Source organism: Amphiprion ocellaris, chromosome 13 (assembly GCF_022539595.1).
Source record: "Amphiprion ocellaris isolate individual 3 ecotype Okinawa chromosome 13, ASM2253959v1, whole genome shotgun sequence".
NCBI lineage: Eukaryota > Metazoa > Chordata > Actinopteri > Pomacentridae > Amphiprion > Amphiprion ocellaris.
This window is the reverse complement of record NC_072778.1, coordinates 21,156,023-21,167,420: the sequence shown is the minus strand read 5'-3', so window position 1 is coordinate 21,167,420 and position 11,398 is coordinate 21,156,023. Positions and strand designations below refer to the sequence as shown.

The 11,398-nt window shown below is 41.3% G+C and overlaps 2 protein-coding genes across 2 annotated transcripts; one reads left to right on the top strand and one right to left on the bottom strand.

The window, feature by feature from the left end:
- Positions 1-112: 112 nt before the first annotated feature.
- phykpl (5-phosphohydroxy-L-lysine phospho-lyase) lies at positions 113-6,006 on the top strand. Its single transcript, XM_023277593.3, has 13 exons — positions 113-323; positions 400-518; positions 627-786; positions 1,839-1,913; positions 2,000-2,087; positions 2,177-2,293; positions 2,446-2,528; positions 2,624-2,849; positions 3,744-3,898; positions 4,888-4,977; positions 5,102-5,235; positions 5,410-5,454; positions 5,802-6,006. The coding sequence occupies exons 1-12, from the start codon at positions 265-267 to the stop codon at positions 5,451-5,453; spliced, it is 1,350 nt and encodes a 449-aa protein (XP_023133361.1). The 5' UTR covers positions 113-264; the 3' UTR covers position 5,454; positions 5,802-6,006.
- A 351-nt stretch (positions 6,007-6,357) lies between these two features.
- On the bottom strand, positions 6,358-10,134 carry hnrnpaba (heterogeneous nuclear ribonucleoprotein A/Ba). The gene is made up of 9 exons (XM_023277594.3): positions 9,981-10,134; positions 9,290-9,519; positions 8,693-8,861; positions 8,443-8,601; positions 8,227-8,358; positions 8,028-8,118; positions 7,748-7,903; positions 7,554-7,639; positions 6,358-7,086 (listed from the first exon to the last, which is right to left on the bottom strand). Exons 2-8 carry the CDS (start codon positions 9,502-9,504, stop codon positions 7,569-7,571), a joined length of 993 nt encoding a protein of 330 aa, XP_023133362.1. The 5' UTR covers positions 9,505-9,519; positions 9,981-10,134; the 3' UTR covers positions 6,358-7,086; positions 7,554-7,568.
- Between the last annotated feature and the right edge of the window lie 1,264 nt (positions 10,135-11,398).

The following is an 11,398-nucleotide window of genomic DNA, read 5'->3' as shown; positions in this document are numbered from 1 at the left end:
CCATTTTTCTTTTGTATTTTGAATAGTATAATAGCCATAAAATCTAGACAGACCACCTTTATCTGTCACAGAAAAAAAGAAACCATTACAGACTACTTTAGCCGAATGAACCGTGGGAAGTGAACGTTCCTTTACTACTAACGCATGCGTGGTGGATGTTCATACTAAGCTGAAATTGCTTAAAGTCACGCTAACTACGTAGCTCTCCGTGAATTTCTGCCGCTGACTTCGTTATATTTGACATACGGAACAACCAAAGAAGTTATGGCGCTAGAAAAACTCAGGAAAGAAGAAACTCTCGCAATGAGGAAGAGGTTGATTGGGTATGTAAAGTCAAACTTGTTGGTATTTTCTTGTCCTCGTCGTGCCTCTGACACGTATTAATTTCTGTGATTACAGACAGTCACTGCGGCTGTTTTATTCAGAAGATCCTGTGAAGATAGTAAGAGCAAGAGGACAGTATCTATTCGATGAAAGTGGGAAGCGCTATCTGGATTGCATCAGCAATGTCCATCACGGTAAAACATTTATCACTTCAGTGCATAGTCCATCTTGTTACCTTTAAAACACCCTGCTTCTTAGTGGCAGTCATTTTTAACAACATACTGTTTGTATATTTTCTACAGTTGGTCACTGTCACCCCCGCATTACAAAGGCTGCAGCAGCACAAATGGAGCTCCTGAACACAAATTCACGTTTCCTGCATGACAACATAGTCCTGTATGCAGACCGCCTGGCTGCCACCCTGCCCGAGAGACTGTGTGTCTTCTACTTTGTTAACTCCGGGTAAGTATTACTGTTTAACACACCACAATCCTACAGAAGTGTATTCCTTAAATGTCTATTATGGTGAAAGTCCACTTTTATTGTTAAGTGGTTGTTCTGCAACTAAAACCTGTTCAGATATGAAGAAGTGCCCCACCAAAACTAGTTATCCTCCCAGGTTTATGAGCCTAGAAAAAAAATGTACTCAACTGCTATGTAAAAGTAAGCACACCCATAATTGTGTAATTAAACTTTGCATAATCCTGCACCCTCACTACCTGCTGCTTGTTAGGTAAGCCATCCACAAGCTGCTACCTCTGACTTCACCAGGTTATTTACTTTCCAGAGCTGCTTCTGTCACCAGAAAAACACACTAAATGTGCCTCCTCTGTTGGCTGCAAAGGTGAATGCAAGAGTCTTCATGCACTTCCAGCTTCCGAGGAACTGAAGACCCAGTAGACCACAACAATAGGAAAATTCAGTGTTAGCACGCTGTGTAACTAATGTGGCTGATATATGCTTCAGAACTCAATCAGTGTTTGCTTCTCCCCTGCTCCCATGTACTATATTTTAATACAGCAGAGTTTACGTACTTTTAGTGTGAAAGTATGAAACTAACTGACATGCAGCTCATTGAGACGTGTTAACCAGCAGCCGCTTCAGAGCCATTTCCTAGCTGCTGCTCTGCACCGCTGAACAACTGATTCTATAACATCAACTGACAAACTCAACATACATGACAAAACAGCAGCTGTGCTGTCAATATTTCTAAGTAAAATGATCGCTCTGAGAGAAAGGTAGCAGTTATAGAAAGTCCTGCTCTCACACTCAATCATGCCTGTTTCTGTTGTCAATCACAGACGCAGAGAGAGTCTTCTTCCTGAAGGGGGCATAGACAGCAGCAGTTCATCTGTAGCCCGTGTAGAACAGGGTTAAAACCAGGTGTCATACAGTCATGATAATGGTATTTTGAGCTGATAAATTAAAGGGCACATTCTGAAGACATGTGAGACTTTGCTGAAAAGGGGTACATTATTGGATCTTTAACTGACTTAATATCTTGTTTCTGACAGTTCAGAGGCCAACGATCTTGCCTTGCGCTTGTCCCGGCAGTACACCCAACATGAGGATGTCATAGTGATCGACCAGTAAGTATTGTGTTCCTATGCAACTCTATTCACCCACTGACAATACACTTGCTTTTCAATTACAATTAACTCTCCCTTTGTACTAGTGCTTACCATGGACATCTAATGTCCCTCATCGACATTAGTCCTTACAAGTTCCGGAAACTGGCAGGACAGAAAGAATGGGTTCATGTGGTGTGTAATGTTATGCAACTATCATTGCACAAAGCGCTAACCAACAGTGGACTCTTGCTTATCTCAAAAAAGGCATCTCGTCCTCCCAGGCACCCTTACCAGACACCTACAGAGGAATTTACCAAGAGGGTCACCCCAACCCTGGACAAGCTTATGCTGATACGGTTAAAGACCTAATAGAGGAAGTGCACAGCAAAGGCCGTAAGGTACATTTTAACACAGATCCATATAGCTTCACTAAAATCTGTGACATTCAAAACTCTCACCGCTACACAGAAACACATGGAGTAAGTCGGTAAAAAAAACACAACTAGTACATGGCATTTATGTGGCTTATTTATTACGTTTTTTCCTATAGATCTCTGCTTTCTTTGCTGAATCGTTGCCTAGTGTTGGAGGACAGATCATCTTGCCCCAAGGATACTCGAAAAAAGTTGCAGAGTGAGTAGTGATTCAGTTTTCTGGTTGTTATTGTTTTTGCTTCGATGCATTTACAACAACGGTGGTGTGACGTATCTCTCTCATACTCTCCACAGATATGTGCGCTCAGCTGGCGGAGTGTTTGTGGCTGATGAGGTGCAGACGGGGTTTGGACGTGTGGGAAATCATTTCTGGGCTTTTCAGCTGCAGGGAGAGGATTTCTGTCCAGACATAGTGACAATGGGCAAACCGATGGGCAATGGACATCCGCTGGCATGTGTGGCAACTACTGCCGAGATAGCCAGAGCTTTCACAGACAACGGAGTGGAGTACTTCAATACGGTAACTACACAATAGCCGTAGCATATTTATTAACACATCATTTCTAAATTTTTCCACTTGTAGAGACAGCCAAAGTAAAGAACAAGTGAAAAAGATGCACTTTTATAATGAGAAATAAGTCAAACATTTCAGCACAGAACTGATTAAGTTCCATGAGGATAGTTTTTCAAGGTAAAAATAGTTTTTTTAACATCAAACTTAATGTCATTTCTTGTGATATTTTTTCGTCTGACTGAAAGTTATTCAGTCACTCTTTTATGTACTACCACTGTGTTCGAGCATTCCACAGTTTCTGCAGAAATCAGCCAGTCAAATTTAATGCTATTTAATGGCATTTAAATGCTATACTGTGAAAAATGCCATGACTCTGAACTTAACAAATTACAAATTTTTTGTAAAAGATTATTTTTATATGAAAAACTGTCCCTACATTTCACTATTTCTCAATCTGGAAACCACCCCTGACCACCCACGGGCTGTAGACATTCTCTGAAATCCATGTTTTCTAGCCATTTTTGCTGGAATTTGCGTTTCCCCAGGCTCTCCTCCACCTGGTCAAGCCTGCTGGGCACTTTAAAAACATGCTGTTTTTGGCAATTGCACCCGACCGGCTGGAACAATTATCGCAATGCTTTGGCATGTATACGCAGATGCACATATCGGATGAATCGCAGTCTATAATTATATATTATTATTGTCAAATATTTATCTTGAAAACTGTAGAAAGAATTTTTAATGCCACTGAGAATCCAATTTAATGATTTTAAATGCCATTTAAGGCCTTAAGTTTCGCAAAATCAATTTAATGACTATTAATGCTTTTTAATGCCCCGCACAAACCCTGCATTCATATTATCAAGATATATAAGTTATTTTCTCTCCGACTTCATGCAGTTCGGAGGGAACCCAGTGTCCTGTGCAATTGGAATGGCAGTCCTCGATGTGATAGAGGAGGAAGATCTAAGAGGAAATGCCATCAGGGTGGGAGCACATCTCAAGGACTTGCTCGCAAAACTACAAACACGACATGAAATTATTGGTGATATCAGGTAAGAATACCTTGACTTGTGCACTCAGGCTCTTCAAAATCAGAATAGTATTATTTTCTCAGTCAATGGTACTAAATCTGTTTTAATAAACACAAGTAATAATAAGAGTAGTCTGGCCATTAATTAGCTATCATCTGAGACCAGTTTGCTGCCACACTAAGTAAATCTCACCTACACCCTACTGAAACGTCCACACAGGCGTTTTCACTGATCTGGTATTGGACAGATTCGGTCCTATGTCAGTGTTTTTCTACATATAGAATAACCCTGTGAAATATTATTTTCCACATTCTTTTTAATATCTACATTTTCTGCATGTAGAATAATCTGTATATTATCAACAGCACATACGTATATTACTTGTTTATTTTTATTTTTTTCACCAATGCTCCCTACATTTTTGCACTGTCCCCTTTGCTGCTGTGACACTGTAAATGTCCACTGTGGGATAAGTAAATGATTATCTTATGCCATCTTATCTTGTCAAGTTTTTTGTGAACACATCATGGGCTTGACTGACATCTCTGGTTTTGTGAGTGTTTTTTGCAACTGTTGTGGTTAAAACAAAGTGGCTACACTCAAATACAAAGGGTTTTTTGGAGCTTAAAATGTATGTATACAGCCAACATCAAGATGTGCTCAAGAGCCAAAAAACATGCAACCGAAGAAAACAGACTTTATATATACAGCTATGTAAGAACAGAAGAATGCCAGTTTTTACTGTATATCACATAAAGGTGTACCCTTTTCAAGCTGGACCACGTTCTTCATTCAGCGCTTATTGACATTTGCAAACTTCTAGCATAACTCATTTCAACCTGAAGTGGTCAAATCAGTCATTGAAAACACCTGTGTGGACATGGGCGCAGTGTGCTCTTTAAAAAAGGAGCCTTAGCAAAGAGTCCAAAATAAATGTGCTTCTTTAACCCTGCTTTACCCAAATAATAAATACACAAAATGCTCAGACATTTCTTCCCCCATTTAAACAGAGGTGTCGGACTGTTTGTGGGACTTGAGCTGGTTACAGACAAAGAGAAGAAGACTCCTGCCACAGAAAGAGCAGCATGGGTGGTGAAAAGGTGTGAGACTGCACTGCAAGTGCTGCCTTCAGTGAAAAGGATACTGCCTAGAACTTGATTTTTGTGTATCTAGTGTCTACAATATCATGGTCTGCGATTTAACTCAATGTGCTCTTTATATTAGGTTGAAGGAAGAGCACCAAATCTGTGTCAGTACAGATGGCCCCTGGGAAAGTGTTGTGAAGTTTAAGCCTCCGATGTGCTTCAGCATGGAGGATGCAGAACTTGTGGTACAATGCATTGATGGCATCCTCACAGGTTAGTTACACAAAGACAACCTCCACAGCCGTAAACGCATGTTATCCACTTGACGCGTAGCACTTTGTCATACAAGTAAATTTCTTGGAACTATGAAAGACGCCTTTGAACAGTTAATTTCACGTATTTATCATTTAGGTGCAGCGTAGTGAATTCAAATCCCTTTTCTTACAGACATGAAAGCCAATGACCTCAAACTGGAAAAGGAAGACATCTAAGGTTTGTCAAACCTGTAGAAAACTTTTAATTGCATCAGACATTGTCAAGTGATCACATTCATGACGATCAGAGGTAGAGATATGAGTCTCTATACTACAGACTCCAGTAGATCCAACAGCTTCATTTTACTTGGCAGAGCATGTTGCCTCCTTCTACTCAACACTGATCACTGGGGGGGACTCACTGTTTGAATTATGTGTGACTTGTAACAGCAGCCTTTCAGGGCATTGTGTATAAAAGATCAGCAACAGTGCCGTTTAAACAACGGTATTTAAGGATCACTGCTTTGATTCACTGGGAAGTATACAAATTTAAACTGAAATGTCATTGTAAATGTTTTCTTCCAGGTGTTCAGTGCCAATTCATGGTGCCATTTTGGTAGAAGATGCATTCAGTGATACCAAGCCAATCAACCATTAAGTGATGCTAGCTACAGCACATTGTTAGCACCTGGAAGATGAATGTACATACCAGAAGATGCTAATATGACACTAATGAAATTCCACATTTTTTTAAAACTCCAAGAACTAATAAAACAGTTAACATTTTTAATCTTGACTCAGTTCTTCTACCCACAGCTGCACTTGACTGAAGAGCCTCAACTTTAATACCAATCAGCAACATGTTCACAAAACACAGTATGGTTCATGTAAGCACTTACCAGACCACTAGCGTTAACTCGTAGACACATTCACAATAATGCTCAAGTATTGCTGTTTCACATCTAGTGGGGTGGGTATTAACACTCAGCCAGTTATCCTGCAGGTAGTGAAGCCCTCTGCCACAGCTTTCCATAGAGGCATCCGTAGAGATGTTAACATTACTTGAGACAAAACAAGCAAGCCATTTAACAGTACAAAACATTTAACATTAACTTTACAAATAATAACAAAAAGATCCAAGTGTAATATAAACCAAAAGTTTATTTCTACCAATTTGCCCAAGACACTAGAGGAATGAGTTTCCAGTGAGAGAGGGATTACCCTCTTACATTAACAGGCTTGCGTTGAGTTGAATAACACTAGTAAAGCCACTTAAAATTGCAGACATGATGGGGGAAGAATCTCCTTAAAAGCCAAAAGAAAAAAAACAAACAAACAAAAAAAAAACCAAATGATGCTGGTTGTCTTCGTCTACAATGGTCATCTCCAAACATTCACTTGACACGCTTACAAAGAACCCTTTGATTAGTTTAAATCCCTTATTTTACCTCACCCCACATCTGAAGCCATGCAACTCGCATCCAACACTCAGCATGGGATAAAAGAACTAAAGATCTAGAAACACCAAAAGAAAACAAAAGCATAATTGTTTTATTTGTGAGCTTTAAAAGCTCTTGCTCCTGCTTGTCTGTAAATCCAGTAGACATGTAAAAATACAACCATACAATACATTAGATTCAAAAAGGTACCAAAAAGTACAGTAAAAATAACACTTCCATCACTGGAAATGTAAATGGACACAAAACAATATAAAATAAAAAGTGGAAAAGTGACATTTGCTTCCCCAGTTCCTCACTTGATCTGTACAAATGGAGCATGAGTCCAAATTTCTGCCAACTCCAAAGGAAAAGCCAGAGCCCATGTTCGCTGTGGTCAGACCATGGATCTCTTTTTCTTATTTACTTTAGACCTTAAGAGAAAAACACGGTGCTTAACGTTACTGAGAATAAACCAAATGTGGCATGCAGTTACACAAAGACAGACAGGTGCATGAATGAGTTTGACAGGTCAGTGAATGGACAGACAAACTTTTGGGGGGGGGGGGGGGGGGGGGGGGGGGGGGGGGGGGGGGGGGACACGACCGCTAGCTAATACACCTAGCACCCGGGTGAGAGGTGAAACGGTCCTTATTCCTGTTCTCAACCACCACCAACTCAATCCTTATTGATCAAGTAGTCTTTGTAGAGATGCATCTTAAGATGGCTGACAGGTGGAATGAATCCATCTTTAATGATCCCAGACCCCACAACACGCCCTACCCTAACCCCACCACAATGCTTGAATGGATTTAGAGTAGATGGAGATCTTTGGGGTCAAAAGGCACTAATGGTTACAGCTATGTTCTCATACTACCACGGATGATGCAAAAATGCATACCTGCACTACGTGTGATCAGTATGGCTTGTAGCTACTCTGGTGGCCTCCACGTCTTGGAGTTTTCCCATAGCTTGTATTGCCCTGGTCTGGAGGACAAGAGAAAAAGGGACTGAGTTCTTCTGTACAACAAGGAGGACCAAGAAAATAAAGTTTCTCTCATTCAGTTTCTTTCCTTGGGGGCACTTATCGCTTACTGTAATCGTAGCCACCCCCATAGCCGTAATAACCAGCAGAGTAGTCATAGTTGCCATAGCCGCCATATCCGTAGCTTTGCTGTCCATAACCATAGTTCTGGTTGTATCCTTGGTTCCAGTAGTTGTTGTAGCCTTGATTCCAGTTCTGGCCCTGGCCTAGAAACAACAGGTGAGGCTTTTGTCACAACTCTACAGTACACATAATCCAAGCAGATACACATATTCAAGTCTATCACTGAGTGGAAATACTCTACTGGTATACGCGCAAAAAGGTGCTTACCTCCACGGCCCCTGCCGCGTCCTCCGTATCCACGGGCACCATACTGCTGCTGCAGGTAGACCTCTTTGGGCTGGGCTATTTTAATTTCACACTGTAAAAACACACATGAGCACATCATCTTTAAGGGTGAAATGCAAAATTCACAAATCTAAGGTTTTTATCTATTTCACTTGCTTTCCAATGTGTGCTGCAGTATTACCTTGCTTCCACCGACGTTGTGGTACTTCTTTTCCATAACCTTCTTGACAGGAGCCTCTTCTTTATATGTGATAAATACGAATCCCCTCCTCTTCTCCGTCTTTGGATCTTGTGGAAGCTCAATGGTCTCAATCTATAAAAGATGAAACCACTTTTCAGCTGCCATCATCATATATTTCATTCTTCCATGCAATGCCAAATCAACTGAATGCGATACCTCTCCAAAGGTCCCAAAGTACTCCTGAATGACTTCCTTTGAAGTGTCAGGGTTAAGGCCTCCCACGAAGATTTTCTTGACTGGATCCTTCTTCATGGCCATGGCTTTCTTGGGGTCAATCTGTCGGCCATCTAGCCTGTGCTCCTTCTGTTCAAGAACCTTAACAAAAAGAAGAAAACAATTAAAATTCCCCATATTGTAAATACCTTGGAGCTCTTTAAGCTCTGAAAGAGTTGCTCTCCTTGCTCACCTTGTCTACACTGGCAGCATCTTTGAAGAGAATGAAGCCAAAGCCTCTTGACCGGCCCGTTGCCTGGTCCATCTTGATGGTGCAGTCTGTCACCTCACCGAATTTAGAGAAGTAATCCTTGAGATCCTTCTTGCTCGTGTCCCAGCTGAGACCACCAACGAACATTTTCCTGTGCACAGACAGAGGGACATGTTTAGCTGCACCCCTACACCGGCTTCATGTCATAGCGGTGGGGGCTGGTGCAGGGCAGGAGAGGAGATGTAAATATACTCTATGTACACACTGTTCCAGTACATCTGTTGACCCAGTGACGCAGGGGGCAGGCTGCAGGGGCTTCGAGCTTTTTATTTTTTTACAATAATAATTCAACAAACTGAACATTTCCAAAATACGAGCAGATCAGTCGCCTCGTATGTATAGTTTTTCATAAGCCATTACGTGCTACACGTAATCCCTGCTGGAGCGCCCATCCCCCCTCCGCTCTGCACATGGCGCCAACAAAAGGCCGGCTGAACAAAGAAACATGGCAAACCGCCGGTGCTTATTGTGACTAACCGTTTCATGAAACACCAAGCCATTTAAAAAAAAATAACTCACCCTGCATCCTCCTCGCCTTTGCTTGCGTCGATCTGGCCGCCCTCCGTGCCGCCGTTTTGCGAATTCTCGTCGGCGTCGGGCCCTGCTCCCTCTCCGCAGTCATTCACGGCGCTGTCGTCGTTCCCCTCCTCGGTGTGGCCGGCCCCGTTAAAATCATCGTCGACTTCGTGGCCGTTTTCTGATGTTTCCATGTACTGCTGCTCTGCCTCGGACATTTTGTACGATTACGCCTGAGCACACGAAAGAAAAAATAACAATTAAGTTATGAAATTGCGGCGGTTATATAATCTGTCATGCCGTACATGCTTCGCCATTTACACGGTGCCAATACGTGCATTTCCCACCATTTTGGCCGGCGCTAACGCGTTCCATACATTCGTCCAGAGCCCTATTTGTTGCCGAGAGCCGGAAAATGGCAACAGTTTGCTTTCACAACATGATAAGCAACCGATATCTAGACACACTAACCATCTGTATCGCACTGATAGACCGAGACCGGGCAACTCAAATTCGCAGTTACGTAATTCAGAGGCCGCGCTGGCCGCGATATAGGTGTACATTTTTACAATAATTACACAAATTTCATCCACATGTACCAGAAAAAAACATGAAACGACTACAAGAATCGTACTACTTACGTGACAACCTAATGAAAAAACAGGCTAAAGAAGTAGAACAAAAATCTGCTTACTGGTCACACAACCGGAGAGCTCTCTTCAAGATGGATTCTCCCACACGACGACAACTCGTGGTTGGTTTTCTAGAACCGGCAGAAAAAAACGACATTTCTGCGGAGGAGTCATCTGATTGGACGATTGCTGCTGTCGCTCACTGTCCCGTCGAATCAAAGACGAGACCCCAGAGACTCTTTTCCTTTTTTTGACAGCAGACGTTGACGCCCCCAGAACACAGGAAGGAACTCGGAGTACCTTTTCTGCTTCTGAAAATGATGTGTTCACTGCTCGGCAATTTCAACTCGACACAGCTGAATTTAATAACCATATCGGTGTGCTGCAACCGTGTGCGATATGTTTCAAATTAACCGAATCTGACAAAAATTGTCGTCAAACGCAACCGAATCACCGGGACAGTGTGTGGACGTTGTCGAAAAATGTAAACCATAGTGTCCCTGCATGTACATTATTGGGTGCAAGGGGCTTCTGTGAAAATATATTTTAAAAACAAATGCTGGACATGCATAAAATAAAAGACATACTATTAAATAATATTAATAAATACATTGTCATGGTACAATAGGCTTGAAATCACGTTTTGTTCGGGACTTTGAGGTAATTAACGAAGCCATCATTTCCAGTTTCCAGGATGGCAGTACAACTGTCCTGTACGTTTTTCTTCCCCCAGACCATCACTCCGATGAACAATGAAATCACTCTATGACAGGAATAGCACCTTTTTAATCACTAACCCTGAACCATTGTATATACTGTATGTTGCATACCAGTTAATAACTGTATTTATTACTATCACCAGGACCTGCACTAGTTTTTATTCACTTTTAGCATGCTCATTTACATGTATCAAACACTCGTTTTCATTTCTTTTACCTGTTGTTTCAATGCAAGTGTGTTTTTTGTGTAAGCAATTTCAGAACATCAACAAAAAAGACAAAAATCTTTCTTTGTGTACACATACTCTGTCAACAAAGCTGATTCTGAATATACGGTTTCAAGTAAGTGGCGTGTTTTGCTGTTTGATACAAAGAAACACACTTAATCGTCCTTCCATCTCTTACTTGTTTTATACCCACCAGTCCTGTACTTCACACTATCATTGTCCTCTTTCTACTCTACTACCACATACATACAAACCTACAGGCATCGTTAGATACTGTAGAACAAAATGGTCTTGAAATATTGGGCATAAGCAAACATTTACAGCTTCCCCTCAAAAATAGTTTGATTGCTGAAAAACTATCAAAAAACCCCAAGACAAACAAGATGTTATTGTTGAAACTATACTTTGAATAATCATTCTATATAGTCAGTCTCTTAGCTGTGATTTAAACACATGACACTCATTTGACCAACTGAAATGATCTACTCTGTACATTCTGTAACATATTTAGCAATAATTCACATGCACAAAAAG